General features: G+C 42.4%; 2 protein-coding genes across 3 annotated transcripts; both read left to right on the top strand.

The window, feature by feature from the left end:
* Positions 1-1123: 1123 nt before the first annotated feature.
* On the top strand, positions 1124-4060 carry LOC129831313 (PITH domain-containing protein 1-like). Of its 2 annotated transcripts, none has more exons than XM_055894607.1 (6): positions 1124-1460; positions 1825-1868; positions 1975-2058; positions 2497-2601; positions 2788-2896; positions 3113-4060. In XM_055894607.1, the coding sequence occupies exons 1-6, from the start codon at positions 1275-1277 to the stop codon at positions 3212-3214; spliced, it is 630 nt and encodes a 209-aa protein (XP_055750582.1). In that variant the 5' UTR covers positions 1124-1274; the 3' UTR covers positions 3215-4060. The 2 variants fall into 2 exon arrangements, with proteins under 2 accessions (XP_055750582.1, XP_055750581.1); XM_055894606.1 differs by having other exon boundaries at positions 1125-1460; positions 1975-2054; positions 3113-3194.
* Positions 4061-4164: 104 nt separating this feature from the next.
* LOC129831312 (acyl-protein thioesterase 2-like) lies at positions 4165-15613 on the top strand. The gene is made up of 10 exons (XM_055894605.1): positions 4165-4249; positions 6448-6540; positions 10797-10828; positions 11556-11621; positions 11817-11864; positions 12417-12487; positions 12692-12765; positions 12948-13049; positions 13241-13417; positions 13552-15613. The coding sequence occupies exons 2-10, from the start codon at positions 6463-6465 to the stop codon at positions 13600-13602; spliced, it is 699 nt and encodes a 232-aa protein (XP_055750580.1). The 5' UTR covers positions 4165-4249; positions 6448-6462; the 3' UTR covers positions 13603-15613.
* Positions 15614-16575: the final 962 nt, after the last annotated feature.

Here is a 16575-nt window from a genome sequence, read left to right as displayed (position 1 = left end):
AATTGCTATAATAGGGTACATTCTGTATGCCCCACACTGAGAACAGAGAATGCCATTGTTCAGCTTTATATTGTATCACTGTAATAATGACTACTGAAAGAAATATACAATGGATGTTGGGTGCAAAGCAAATGGGAGTAGCTTTCCACTAGACACTGATCTAAGCTCAGTTATTGGTTTTACAGGTTTGTGTGCTTGGGTTGCCACTACTTTGTATACACAAAGTCATAAACCCTGCCCATGTTTACAATTTATCTTTAAAATTTAATTTTAAACTGAACTTTAACCACACTGCTAACCTTATGCCTTACCCTGACCTTAAACCAAGACCAAAAAGCTCATTTCTGTAGCCAATTTTGACTTTGTGGCTGTGCAATCTAACTGCGTTTAAAACAATTATGTATACAAACTCTGCATTGCCGATGCTATGTATTGGCTTTTGAGAGGCTTTGAAGCCACGCCAGTAGGAACAGTTCTCCACAGGAATTAATGGAATTCTACGGTATTTCAATTACATGTTTTGTAGTGGGGACGGTAACATTAGTGATCTCTAAAAGTTATAATTTAAATTATGTTCAATTTTTTGTATGTTTACTCACCTAGTATAATTTAACAGTATGGATTAAGGCACGTGTCAAACTCATTCAATGGAGGGCCGAGTGTCTGCGGATTTTCGCTGCTTCGTTGTACTTGATTGAGGGGAGTCGGAACTACTCACTTTGTTGTCTAGGTCTTAATTCGACACAAATTGACGGGAAATAACGAAAATCTTTTGGATAGACTTGGCCCTCCATGGAATGAGTTTGAAACCCCTGCATTAAGGTGTCTTAATAGAATAAACGTCGCAAAAGGGAATGTATATTGACATTAATAAATGCATTTCTATAGCTTCCAAACTATGTTTTACAACGTTGGGGTAGTGCCAAGATGGAGGCACGGTGGCTTCAACACGGCGTCCCCAATCAATTAGTAATTCTAGTGTAAATATAAATTCTTTATAACTCAATGGTCAAAAATCTAGTGAAACCTTGTGCTTGTTCATTGGTGTTGGCCAGGCCAATCAGAGAACACTTTGACGTTGTGCGTCTGTACGTCCATCTTGATTGGCTAGTAACGTAAGTGTCATTTTAAAATGTTTCCTCTGCTGAATGTTGTGGAAAAGTGAAACCAGCCAAGTCAGTCTGAAACAAATAACTTGGCTAGTTAGACAGCCCGTATAATCACTAGCTAGGACTTACATTTCCCTAAAGTGCGATATATAGTTAGTACCTGTGATGTCTGGTCACGGTGGGCACAGCCACGGCTGCTGTGAAGACGAGCACGAGCCAGCGGAACGCGGCCTGGAGTATGCACTTTATCAGCGCATTGACGTCGAGAAACTGCAGTGCCTCAACGAAGCAAGAGAAGGCGATGGGAAACTCGTATTTAAACCATGGGATCAACGGACAGACAGGGAGAAGGTAATGTTATCGACTCATTGAACGTATAGTACATCATCTTAAATTAACCATTTGGGTGTAGAATCCCCGAATCCTCCACTAACATTACGTGGCTCAGCTTTAAATCAAACATTGAAAAAATTAACACCCATGTTTACTTATTTTGTACACTGAACATTTTAGTGTCAATGAGCCTTTCCTTAAAGCTGATCTGGACCTCTTCCATTGGTGAAGTCAAATGTCTTCTTCCATTGAAGGCCAATTTCTTATAACCTTTCTCATGTGATGAAGTGCCACTGTTGGTTAACTTTATCATAACTGTTATGTGATATTAATGATTTAATTATCTTGAATTAATAATCTTGAAACGCTCTATCTTCTGCAGTTTGTTGAGAGTGATGCTGATGAAGAGCTCCTGTTCAACATCCCGTAAGAAACCCCCTTTTCACCCTTTCTTATCCTGTCATTTTAACTTTAAACTTGTTTCTGCATATTACGTTTATGCGTTATCTTTCACAAATTATATTTTTCTCAGGTTCACCGGAAGTGTCAAGCTGAAAGGGATCATCATCGCCGGTGAAGATGATGAATCGCATCCTGCTGAAATGAGACTGAGTGAGTACTGTTTCTGCCTTTCAGAAAACCCTGAGCCAGTGTAGCATGTATCAACTCTTTGAGATTTGATGGTTATTACTCACAACAAGTCAACCGGTGTGTATTCATTTGTGCAAAAGGGGTTACAACGGGAAATGTTTTACAACAAGTTTCTATTGGACAAATTCCGGTAGGTCCCTCCCCATTTAATTCTGTTTGCTTCTGTTTGGTTCATAATGAATACACCCCCAGCTCTGAGCCAACTGTGCAAACTGAAAGAGCAAGTATTGTAGCTAGCTTATTGCTCCGTGAGTGACATTTGACTCATTATTCACACCGTGAGATCAAGACAGCTAGTGACAAATTAGATAGCTTCTGCTACATCGGCGTGGAACTGCATTTTATTTATTGTCAGCGTTTGTGGTTTTGATAACTATGTGTTGTTGTTGCATTGTCCTTGTAGATACAAGAACATACCCCACATGTCCTTTGATGACACATGCAGAGAACCTGAGCATGTCTTCCGTCTCAATAGAGATCCACTGGCTCAGCTGGAATACCCAACTAGGTAAGGGCAACAGAAGTGTGCACACACACTAAAAGTAGTATTGTTTTCCAAGAAAACAATGGGGTTTATGGTCATTACTCACCCATAGACTATTTCTGACACAAAATAAGAAAACCATTATGCCTAAGTACCCACCAAACCTAAAACACACCAAACGAATCAACCCTAAATTGACATTCTTTCCAGGATTGCCCGTTTTTCCAACGTTAATCACTTGTCAGTTCACATATCACGGAACTTTGGGACAGAGTCCACACGGGTCTACTACATTGGGCTGAGAGGGGAGTACTCCCAGGTGAGAACAAACATGAGGCCAACGTTCAGTAAATGATCTTCTACAGCTCTGACAGTGTATGCCTCAGCTGAGTTTATTTTTCTTCTTGCTCTAAGGATTTCCAGAATTGTTTCACTTATGTATCAGGCTTTACTTTGACTGTTATATGTTGTCCATTTTTTTTAAATGGCAAAACACCTCACCTCTGTCTCATCTGTTTTGCTTTCTTCCTCCCAGGCTCATAGACATGAAGTGACCATCTGCAACTACGAGGCGTCCGCTAACCTCGCAGACCATAAAGTCGACAGCATCATCCCACAAACAAATGTAATCTCCTGAGAGAAAGGAGGGGTGGGATAGTTGCATTGACAGAGATGGGTCAAAAGGAAGTGTGATGGATACTTAGGCCTGGTGGGTGAACTTTCTCATTGGAGGTCAGGTATGCCTAATACTGAACATAAGTGTCTGTTCTGGATTTTGTCAGTTACACTTATTGAAACACCGAGTGGAGGCTGAAAGAAGTACGTTTTCGTTTGGTAAATGAATACATTTAATGTCAGTTGCTGGTAACCCTGTGATAAAGCATCACGGTGCTTTTATCTAAAACTATATCTGGACACTGTCTGGCACCTAGTGGTTCGTTGTAATATGACAACTTGTCTCAGCAAAACTGGAATGACTCAAGTCCCTTGCAGTGGGAGCTCACTCACATTCTTTCATCCAAGCTCTGAATTGCTTGGCAATAATGTGACTGTAGACATTTTGACACAACCAAAGTAGATCAGCATAAGGTTTTCATTTGATTGGATTAGACTCTTATAGACACATTTACTTTAGGGGTGAGTTGCTTACTATACCACACAGCTTTCTTTGACACCCACCAAACACAAAAGCTATTTAACTCATGATTTCATTGCATTATTAATGTGGTGTCACATTGCGGTCTGTGACCACCAGTGGCTGAATGTGATGGCTTGGTGTGACATATTGGAGTTGGGAATTTTCTGTATGCGCAGGCTGAGAAATAGAAAATGTCCTCTGCTGTTGTGTGTAATGTAATTATTTGAAGAATAAAGATGTTACATAATATATTTTTTAATGAGTATAGAATTTAATTTAAATGTAGATTTTGGATTAATAAAGGGTAGTATTGTTATTTGTGTAAAAAGATGCTCTTTGCATTTGGTATAATATATTTGTTTAGTGTAAATTGGACTAGAATGTATTGCCTATCAAAGTACCAGTTGATAGGAGGGTGTACGGTAAACGCGAGCTCGAGAACGGGTGTGTACGTCATCATGACATCCCTTCGAAGAATCCCCGCCCCTCTACACCAGTAGCGGAAGTTCTGTTGATATTCTTGGACAGCAAGTGGTGAGTGTATGAATTTATGTTAGCGGGCCGTGGTTTTACAATACTCATTTACCCGTCCGTACCGAACCCACATGGGCCTTCGGTTACCACTGGCGTTCAAGGGCATGGGGAAGTGATGTATTCAAATACCTGGTCGAATTTAGGCCACATGTCAATCGAACCAAGCTCGAATGGCAGCGGAAGGCAGTGTACTGAGACAATACAGATTGTTGCTGTGTGGTTAGCTTTCTAAACTAGTCATTGTGAGGATTTATAGCCAGCTAAACGGGATTTAACTGGCTACTTGGATGTAGCTAACTAGCTTTTCCATGTTTGAAACAATCTAGCTAGCTGCTTTGCACTAATCCTCTCTCGAATTCTCCCACCGGGTCGCTCAACGACTGGGTTAGTGAGCTAAGCTGCTTCTCAGCCCCATTGTTTCTTCATCCCCACCCCCTTCCTTTCCTTTAGCTAGCTAATGAACAAATATATGTACCCTGAATCGCAGGTTGTCTATGTATAGCCACATATGTCTACTTCAAATTATCGAAATAAAGTAATGTAAAAAGATAACTGACTTATGTTGCAAGTAGCTACACCAGGTAGCTAGCCTGCATAACAAAGCTGGCTTTTAAAATTTGGGGGTGTAATCATTTGTCCAAACAGTTCCGTTTTACAAACTAAAACTAGATGTTCTATTGGAAAAATTCAGGTAGGTCCCTCCCTGTTCCGTTTAAGAAACGTTTTGCAACATAATCAGCGCAATGAATTCACCCCAGGTGTTGCTGGTGAAAGACGACTATACTGACTGCCGCATATGACTTGATGCTTGCCAGGTGGCTAGAATTTACGCACCGGGTAAACCTTACAGGGCCTTTATCCCAGTAATTATTGCTCTTGACTACTGAGGAAATCGAGCCATTAGCTGCTGTAAATGCAAGTGAATAAAGAGTCATGGCGGGACATTTTCTTACGCCAACCACTGAACCAGTCAACGTTTAGTTTGTCCTAGCCAGTTTAATGCAAGTCAGATGGGAACTCGTGATTGTTTGGCCGTGCATGGACGGCATTGTTTGTATCACCAGCAGAAGCCTTGCGCAGAGGGAGAGAGGGGTGACTGAAATCAGTGTATTTCCACCCGATTAGCTATTTGTGGTCTTACTGTTATCTCTGAAGGGACTGAGGATGTTTGCCTTGCAAACGCAATTATAGTCTGCCTAACATTAAGTGGTGGTATAAAGTCAAAGGACTACACTGGCATGCTGGAACAAAGCCTCCACTGTGTCATTGATGCTAGATGCTACTATCCAATTGCTTCAGAACAGGCCTATCTGAGAGCACATCTCGGGTTAATGCTATCTGGGGTCCTTGGTAGGTCCCTACCCTAACCTTAACCCCCTACCGTAACCATAACTTATACCTAACCTTAACCATTTTAAATGTCAACTTTAATTGGGTATGGATGTCCCAAGTATCCTGGATAGCAAGGACCAAGTGCTGTAGACCTACCTGCCTGGGGGAATCATATAGCTTGGTCTATTAAAGCGTGCAATAGCTGACACGGTCACAAGGAAATGAGGCAAAGGCACAATGAGCATGCGTGTCACTGCAGTTCAGAAAGTTATTGTGATGTGTGATGCACGGCCCTGTTCTTTCTCCCTATTGAGCCTGTCATTATCATTCCCCTGATTTGGCTCTTTTTCTGTCTCTCCCTTTGCTTTCACTAACTGCCGGTCATTAGGTGGGTGGAATTGTAACTAACTCGGTGTATGATCTCCCTGAAGGTTTATACATTAACCTCCTTACTTTTCCTTTTATTTTCTCCTCTCATTGTTTCTTACTCTCTTGCTCTTCTCATCTTTGTTGTCATATGTCACTCAACCTGACTCTGAGGCTATTAAAAGTTGACTTTGAAAACAATATGCTCTAGCTAGCCGATATCCATTATCAGTGGATAGGCAGTGGCATCAGTCCTAGCCTATTGGCATCTTGGTTAATTACATAAATACAGTTAGGAGGAGTACATTTAGTTCATGAGTTTCGAAACTTGCTGACTGAAGAGATTCTTCTCCGTATTCAGCCTGTCTCTTTGGTTCAAAGCAGCCATAATCTGTGGGATGTTCAGTTCTTTTGTCATCATGTCTGTCCCTATGCTGAATAGCTGCGTTGATAACCAGCCAACGTCATTGATATGCCCTTTCCCCCCGTCCTCTCTCTAGCACCCCTTACAGTGTATGTGTGGCAACAACATGTCTCTGCCGCTGCTTGCCGAGGCTGTGACGGTGTCCGGGACAGAGAAGGAGACCGCTGCGGTGAGAGACCACACCAACACCATAGTGTCACTTATGGCATCCATCAGCAAATTTGCCCACTTGTATCAAAGGAAGTGCAAGAGTTGCCTTGCTAAACTTGATTTGTAGTTCATAGGCACTGTAAACTGGGGCTGGGACGATACTAGTATTGCAGTATTTTTGTCCATGGCAAAAATTTAAAACAAGTCTTTAGTCCTTTAAAAACCTGCTGTATGTAAAATATTGTGTTCTTTGAATAAAAATAAATAAATAAAAGATGACAATGATGTTTCTCTAATATTAGGACTTATTCCTAAAGAAATCTGCTTTGTGTTTTGTTTACTTGCCAAGATACTGACAAGTATTTATTTGTTTTTCCAATTCAAAGAACACTATTTTACCTACAGCAGGTTTTTAAAGGACTAAAGACTTTGGTTAAAAAAATTTGCCATGGAAAAAAATACTGCAATACTAGTATCGTCCCAGCCCTAGTTTACAGAAACAAGTATCGTGATACTGGTATCATCCCGGCCCTACTGTGAACCCACTGGACAAAAAGTGCTTAAATCGACGTTTTATTCCATGTGATTTCAACAAAAATAATCAGTGTGGTGACGTTGAATCAATGTGGAAAATTTATTGGATTTGCAAAAAGTTCTCAACGTAAGGGAATTTAGTCTTTTTTTCACCCAACTTTTAACCCAAATCCAATGACATGGTTATTTTTTGTTGTTGATTTCACATTGTACTTCCGGCGCCGACAGAGATGGTTGCCTCGTTTCGCCTTCCTAGGAAACTTTTGTTTTGTGTTATTTCTTACATTGTTACCCCAGGAAATATTAGGTTTTATTACAAACAGTTGGGAAGAACTATTGGATATAAGAGCAACGTCAACTCACCAACATTACGACCAGGAATACGACTTTCCCGAAGGGGATCCTCTGTTTGGTCCACCACCCAGGACAATGGATCGGATCCCAGCCGGCGAACCGAAACAACAGCGCCACAGATGGAGCGGTCTTCTGGTCAGGCTCCGTAGACGGGCACATCGTGCACCGCTCCCGAGCATACTACTCTCCAATGTCTAGTCTCTAGACAACAAGGTAGACGAAATCCGAGGAAGGGTTGCCTTCCAGAGAGACATCAGAGATTGTAAAGTTCTTTGTTTCACGGAAACATGGCTTACTCGGGATACGTTATCAGAGTCGGTACAGCCACCTGGCTTCTTCACGCATCGCACCGACAGAAACAAACATCTTTTTGGTAAGTTGAAGGGCGGGGGTGTATGCCTTATGATTAACGAGACGTGGTGTGAACATAACAACATACAGGAACTCAAGTCCTTTTGTTCACCTGACCTAGAACTCCTTACAATCAAATGCTGACCACATTATCTACCAAGAGAATTCTCTTCGATCATAATCACAGTCGTGTATATCCCCCCAAGCAGACACCTCGACGGCCCTGAAAGAACTTCATTTGACTATGTAAACTGGAAACCACATATCCTGAGGCTGCATTTATTGTAGCTGGGGATTTTAACAAGGCTAATCTGAAAACAAGGCTCTCTAAATTTTATCAGCATATTGAATGCGCGTCCCGGGCTGGCAAAACTCTGGATCATTGTTATTCAAACTTTCGCGATGCATATAAAGCCCTCCCCTGCCCTCATTTCTGAAAATCTGACCACGACTCCATTTTGTTGCTCCCAGCCAAAAGACAGAAACTAAAACAGGAAGCGCCTGTGCTCAGGTCTGTTCAACGCTGGTCCAACCAATCGGATTCCACGCTTCAAGATTGCTTCAATCACGTGGACTGGGATATGTTCCACATAGCGTCGGACGATAACATTGATGAATACGCTGATTCGATGAGCGAGTTTATTAGCAAGTGCATCAGTGATGTTGTACCCACAGCGTCTATTAAAACATTCCCCAACCAGAAACCGTGTATTGATGACAGCATTCGCACCAAACTGAAACCGCGAACCACTGCTTTTAATCAGGGCAAGGTGACCGGAAACATGACCGAATACAAACAGTGTAGCTATTCCCTCCGCAAGGCAATCAAACAAGCTAAGCGTCAGTATAGAGACAAAGTAGAGTCGCAATTCAACGGCTCAGACACGAGAGGTATGTGGCAGGGTCTACAGTCAATTACGGACTACAAAAGGAAAACCAGCCCCGTCGTGGACCACGATGTCTTGCTCCCAGACAACTAAACAACTTCTTTGCTCGATTTGAGGACAACACAGTGCCACTGTAACTGAGCTAAATGACTATCGCCCCGTAGCACTCACTTCCGTCATCATGAAGTGCTTTGAGACACTAGTCAAGGACCATATCACCTCCACCTTACCTGACACCCTAGACCCACTCCAATTTGCTTACCGCCCCAATAGGTCCACAGACGACGCAATCGCAATCACACTGCACACTGCCATAACCCATCTGGACAAGAGGAATACCTATCTAAGAATGCTGTTCATCGACTACAGCTCGGCATTTAACACCATAGTACCCTCCAAACTCGTCATTAAGCTCGAGACCCTGGGTCTCGACCCCGCCCCGTGCAACTGGGTCCTGGACTTCCTGACGGGCCGACCCCAGGTTGTGAGGGTAGGTAGCATCTCCACCCCGCTGATTCTCAACACTGGGGCCCCACAAGGGTGCGTTCTCAGCCCTCTCCTGTACTCCCTGTTCACCCATGACTGCGTGGCCATGCACGCCTCCAACTCAATCAAGTTTGCAGACAACACTACAGTGTTAGGCTTGATTACCAACAACGACAAGACGGACTACAGGGAGGAGGTGAGGGCCCTCGGAGTGTGGTGTCAGGAAAATAACCTCTCACTCAACATCAACAAAACAAAGGAGATGATCGTGGACTTCAGGAAACAGCAGAGGGAGCACCCCCCCTATCCACATCGACGGGACAGTAGTGGAGAAGGTGGAAAGTTTTAAGTTCCTCGGGGTACACATCACGGACAAACTGAAATGGTCCACCCACACAGACAGTGTGGTGAAGAAGGTGCAACAGAAGGCTGAAGAAATTCGGCTTGTCACCAAAAACACTCACAAACTTTTACAGATGCACAATCGAGAACATCCTGTCGGGCTGTATCACCGCCTGGTACGGCAACTGCTCCGCCCACAACAGTAAGGCTCTCCAGAGGGTAGTGAGGTCTGCCCAACGCATCACCGGGGGCAAACTACCTGCCCTCCAGGACACCTACACCACCCGATGTCACAGGAAGGCCAAAAAGATTATCATCAAGGACACCAACCACCCGAGCCACTGTCTGTTCACCTCGCTATCATCCAGAAGGCGAGGTCAGTACAGGTGCATCAAAGTGGGGACCGAGAGACTGAAAAACAGCTTCTATCTCAAAGCCATCAGACTGTTAAACAGCCATCACTAACATTGAGTGGCTGCTGCCAACATACTGACTCAAATCTCTAGCCACTTTAATAATGAAAAATTAATGTAATAACTGTATCACTAGCCACTTTAAACAATGCCACTTTATATTATGTTTACATACCCTACATTACTCATCTCATATGTATATACTGTACTCTATACCATCTACTGCATCTTGCCTATGCCGTTCGGCCATCGCTCATTCATATATTTTTATGTACATATTATGTACTTATTCATTCCTTTACACTTGTGTGTGTGTATAGGGTAGTTGTTGTGAAATTGTTAGGTTAGATTACTTGTTCGATATTACTGCATTGTCGGAACTAGAAGCACAAGCATTTCGCTACACTCGCATTAACATCTGCTAACCATGTGTGTGTGACAAATACAATTTGATTTGAATGCATCAATTCACGAGATGATTTGGTATGGTTGCACAGCCCTATCAGAACTGTGCCATGTTAAAACCGCTTGAAGGCATAACAAACGGATTACATCAGTTATTTGGATCCGTAAGCACTTTTAAGGTCAAAACCAACTCTATTGAATTCATTTCTGAATGCTCATATTTGATTTTTACCGAATTTTTAAATGTATTTTGTAGTTTTTTGTATGTTCTATCTGGCTCGCCAAATTCATTTTCTTTCTCTTATGCTGCCTCTGATTAAATACTAGTATTTAGTTGGCAAGCAGTAATATCAACTGAGTAGGAATTTGCCCTTTGTTGGGCCTGATTCACTTGTACATGGTGTTCATATGCAAATACAGTGCAGTAGCCATTGGTGTTCTTTGTGGTTCGTAATGCACCATTAACCAATGTAAAATGGTCACTCTCCCCAATTCTACCACAGGTGATCTTCCTTCATGGTTTGGGTGACTCAGGGTGAGTTTTCTGTCTGAAGCCTGTTGCATGCTTCCCAGTCAACAGTTTGCATGTATTATAAAAACATTTTGAGACGTTTTGGTGTTCGGCAGGTGTTTTTCCGGCTGTTCACGCACACAGCTTTTTTTTTTTTGTTGAGGCAAGTCGAAGTTCGGTAGCCGAAGTCCGCGCCCCTTTGTCAGTGATTGATCAACAGTACTACTCTTAGTAGGATTAGGTACTATGGACAGGATTCTTTAATTAACGTGTTTCTTGTCATTCAACGGCAGACGACTAGTTTTCATGCAAATGTTGTCACTTGAGAAATGCTGCACCGAACGTCTTAGTTAGATGTAAAATTGTGCGACTAAGACATCCTCTGCAAAAACGTCAAATCAAGAAAACTGTAATACATTATCTTAGATGAAATCAGACTATTTTGAGGAAGTGTGCACCTTCATATATACATACGGTCATTGGTGTATACTGACTGTTGTTGCTACGGCGTCTCGAGGGACAAACAGTAAAAATAGCTTATTTTTTAAACGTTACTTTTTCAAGCGATAGTCTTTAAAGGGAGTATGCGAGCCACAGACATTCACTTCGCCTAGCCATGTTTTGCTATGAGGAAACCGAACCTAGTATGCGGGCGCCTTTATACTCTGTATAAATCGTTCTGTCTTCTAGGCGAATCTGTCAAGAGTACAACGTTCTCTCTCTGACTTGCTCTTTTTCTTCCTGTTGTCAGGCACGGCTGGGCAGATGCCATGACGGCTATCCGACTGCCACATGTAAAGTATATCTGTCCCCACGCGTAAGTCTGTATGATTGTCTGTCATATTTTCGGACAAGTTTATTTCTCAGCTTAAGTGCCCTCTGTCTCAATTTCCAGAGTAGGATGTAATACCAGCGTTGAATCTTATATTTGGTAGTTTCTGATCTTTCTATACAACCACTTTGTGTTCCTCCACCCATGTGCACTTACATTGATTCACTTGTTTGTCCGCAGGCCCAGAATCCCCGTCACTCTCAATATGAAGATGACCATGCCCTCATGGTGAGTCATATGTTTGCACTGATCTGAAAAATATGTTATTGACCAATGGCTTGACTCTAACATGCACTTCAGTGGAAAAGCGATCTCCTTTTGGTAAGAGATTTGTTGAACAAGGAATTCCTTCAAAGACGGATTCACACACACACACTATCAGGATACCAGGGGCCCATAAGATATACAGTGAGCTCCAAAAGTATTGGGACAGTGACATATTTTTTGTTGTTTTGGCTCTGTACTACAGCATTTTGGATTTAAAATAATACAATGATTGAGGTTAAAGTGCAGACTGTCAGCTTTAATGTCAGGGAATTTGAGCTTTTCGTCCTCTAAAATATACAAAAAGTGGTGTAATTTCTCAACGGTTCATCCGATATAGATGAAAACCCTCAAATTAAAGCTGACAGTCTACACTTTAACCTCATCGACGTTGAATCATTTCAAATCCAAAGTGCTTGAGTACAGAGCCAAAACAACAAAACATTTCACTGTGCCAATACTTTTGGAGATCACTGTATGAGATGCGTATTAAATCGACTGACCATGGATCTGTAGGTTTGACCTGATGGGTCTCAGCCCAGATTCTCCAGAGGACGAGGCTGGCATCAAGAGGGCAGCGGAGAACAGTAAGTCATTCCGTGTGACACTAGTACTATACATGAGATATATATATATATATATATAATAGCATTGTAGATGCATATAGATATCATACCAAGCTCTATTCACATAACCATGTTAGCTAAAGCACAGTGTGCATCATAATTAGACATTATCAGCCCCACTATGTACTGTATACGTTCAATTTCCATTTTCACTCTTTTCCACAGTCAAGGCCATAATCGACCATGAGGCAAAGAATGGGATACCCGCCAATCGTGTGCTGCTTGGAGGGTTCTCTCAGGTAAGCGTCAATGTGAACCGCTATGGAGGTGATGTGCAAATGAAGTCCTCTTTTTCAAGTTCCCGATACTGCGATTTTTTTTTTATCTATTTTTTTCTCCAACGTTGGTGTAAACCATGTGAACATCTCTATAGGTCTAAACCCATTCTACCTCTCTTTCCCTCTATTGTTCCGTCTCCCAGGGTGGGGCTCTGTCCTTGTATACCGCTCTCACCTGTCAGCAGCAATTGGCGGGCGTGGTCGCTCTCAGTTGCTGGTTACCGCTTCACAAGAGTTTCCCACAGGTACAGTTACACAGCTTACTTGTTTGTCTAAAATGTACGGTACTCTCGGGGCCCCTGAACATTCCACAGAGCTGTTTCTTTTATTACTGGGCTGGATTCCAAACTGGAAAATGTACTCTCCCTTTGTCCTGGTCTTGGTCTTCACTTTTTGCTTGTATTATTTGGATGTAATGGTCTGTTGTTCCCATTAGGCGGCGAGCGCCAGTGGGAACCGAGACATGGCCATACTGCAGTGTCACGGGGAGATGGACCCCATGATCCCAGTGCAGTTTGGGGCCATGACGGCCGAGAAGCTCAAGGTCATAGTCAACCCTCAGAAAATCACCTTCCGGACCTACCCGGGACTCATGCACAGCTCCTGTCCTCAGGTAGAAGGGGATTTTGGTTGTAACATGCATGAGTATCGATGTTCTATATGTGTTAATATTTTTCTATGAGTATCGGTGTGGAAGTATTCATGGTGTTCGGTTTCTTTATAAGCCTCTTTATTTTGATTTTGCAGGAGATGGCAGCAGTGAAGGAATTCATTGAGAAGCAGTTGCCCCGAATCTGACCTCACCTCAACCCCACTGTGACCCTTAGACACTGACTTCTCACCTCTGACCTGCCATTCTCCCACTGGAAACAGCCATGAGCACTGCCCCCTCCCTCCCCATACATACACAGTAATACTTACTTTCACATATCATCGTCATATACACATAATACATTTCATAAAAATCCAACCAACGCACATCATACTGGACACACCATTTATAAACGCACATTTTGTTAACACACTGAAGTGCACACACAAGTCTTACCTTTTTGAGCGAGAATCACGCACTCACACAGTACATTCCCCTGGGATTCTTTTCTCTCTTATCCAACCCGCCATTGTCCCCTCTTTCTTTCTCTCAATCTCTCTCTCCTCTCATAACCTCCACTCCTGTTTCCCTTCTATGCTGTGTGTGTCAGTGAGTCAGTCAGTCAGTGAAGCAGTCAGTGTGCAGGTGGCCTTGTTGCTAGATGCCACCCGGTGTCAGAGAGCCTGGCTCAGGTTCAGCAGCCTGTGGTTCTGGTCCTCAGGCCCCGAGGTCTGGAGTGACTCTGGTGCCGTCTGGAGTGACTCTGGTGCCGTCTGGAGTGACTCTGGTGCCACGCTGCTCTGCATGCTATTCCCAATGGGTTCACGGCCACTGGCGGGGCTGTGGTCACACCCCAGCTACTCATGGGATGCCCCTGTTACTCCTGGGCGGCTCTACTTGTGCTGATTCTTCAAATATCTGACATTATTACAACAACAAAAAATGAAATAAAGGAACTATGGATCATTACTTTTGCCACCATCTTCTGTTCTTTACCACAATTTAGGGCTATTGATGATGTGGATAAAGTGTACATTTTATGATTTATTTTGTTTGACATGAATGGGAATGATAACAAAAATGAAGTGGCAGGATTTCATAAAAATCTATTGACTGATAAAGATTAAAATGTTGAATTTCATACACCTTAAATGGCTTTTAAAAAATCCTAGGAATTATTTTAGCTGCCGGTTCGTCTATTGCACAAAATAAATAGTCAGCGAAGCTAAACCTAGATTGGTGATGTCTCACACCAGATGGAACCAGACCAGGACATTGTGTAGTAGACACAACTTGACTCATTTGACTGCAGCTCTTCCTAGCCGTTCCCTCTCAGCATCTAGCATTTGACCAGTGAACCAAGTTCCATTCCATCCATGTGTCCAGCACACATCAGTTTCAGCTCTCACGCTGACAGGTCATTTTTTACTGTCGAGCAAAACTATTTACTCATTTGACAACTTACTGGCACCCACTAGTAAAGTGTGAAAAGGTCAGAGTTAACTCTGAAAATGGGTATACACTGGGAAGGCTTTGATAGAAAAAAGCTGTTCCTTTTTAATGGAAGGGTGATTTTTTGAAAAGCATTCATCTTGAACAACTTGTGGCTCTTGGGTGTATGACTTTAACTCTGAGTTTGTGTGCTAAAATAAGGTGTCCTGTATTTTCCTTCTGTCAATGTTTTCTCTCTTTATGATGACCTATTCTGTGTTACTGAAACCTAATTTAAAAGGGTAGACATTGGAGAATAAAAAATCTGTATTGATTGTTCTGCTATTTAATGAATGTCTCTTACTCCCTAAGTTGTCTGTTATTACATCTTTCCCCATGTCATCTTCCTTGACCCAACACATCTGTTGTTACTTTTCACTTGTACTAGTGGGCTACATTTTGTATTCTTTTCTCTGTTACTTTCTCTTTTATTTGTCTTCCATCCCTTTTTGCCCTCTAGTCCCATCCTATCCCCTAATTCCATGTGGGACAAGGTTGGATAAAGTGTCTCATGTGTTCTCCTGAGTTGTACTTTGTCTTTTGTTTGAATTTTTACGGTTGTGACTCATTTTGATTTTGTCATTTTGTCTCAATGTGTTTGGTCACTTTGTCATCTCATCTTTGTGTCTTTTTAATTTGACTGGCTAAAACATGTTGAGCGACTGTTGGTCCCTCAGGTTTATTTTTCCGAGACACCTGTATGTGTGTAATAAATGATTAAAATAACATCAGTGCATTTGAGTTGAGTTTTTTTGTTGTTGTGGAACGGTTATGGTAGTAATATTTCTGCTCTGTGAACTGTACATCACATCGTTCAAGAAATTGGGGCCGTCCAAAGCGTGCACGTGCACGTCTCTTGTGCAGACCATAGAGAATGATAGAGGCCTCTAGTAGCCCAAAGGGTGGTTCAGCATGGGCAGCGCCATTGGAGGGCTTCCACCATGCTTCTGCCATTTTTAAAGTAGCCAACTGGTTGGGAATTCCTATGGGTTGTAGCCTCAATGGCGCTGCAGACGCTATACAGACGCTATAATGCCACCGATATAAAGTTGAGTCCTCTATGTCTATGGTGCAGACTAAGAAATGTATGTATTTGGGTAGTTAAGTGGTAGTTACCACGCTAAATGAACAGGACAAGCTATATAACATAAATATTTCAGGGATTGAAACGATCGAGTCTGTTTGAAAGGAGTCTGTCACTTAAGTGTGACATGCATGAATTGTAATGACATGCATGTAATGTAATGTAATGACCATGCATGAATTGATCTACTACTGTAACGGCATCAGAAAGGTAAACGTAATGTTTCTTGAGACATTTAGCTATATAATAGCTTCTCCTTCGCCTTCTCTAATGCACTTTTTTTTGGTCTTTGAGTTGTGTTTCAGAGAGTAAACAAAAGTCGACCCGTCCCCAAGAGGAGTGAGGTGAGTTCAGAAACTCAAGAAAAGGCATCTGTTTGCACCACTGCATTGTCGACCATTGTCTTATAATTCATCACATTTCACAAGCCTATTTTCGGGGGGAAAAGGCACATATAGTTAACCACTGCCTGCCAATCTCTCAAAATATAATATGTAGGCTAGGAGATAGCCTACCACAGATGCATTCTTGCCACCGATGCAATTGTTAGTCCTTTTTCCAGACATGGGGATGCTTATTACATTCGATAATGCGAAGCATAAAT

This window comes from Salvelinus fontinalis, chromosome 32 (genome assembly GCF_029448725.1).
Source record: "Salvelinus fontinalis isolate EN_2023a chromosome 32, ASM2944872v1, whole genome shotgun sequence".
Lineage (NCBI taxonomy): Eukaryota > Metazoa > Chordata > Actinopteri > Salmoniformes > Salmonidae > Salvelinus > Salvelinus fontinalis.
Note: the sequence above shows the minus strand (reverse complement) of the source record. Positions and strands in the feature narration are given on the sequence as shown.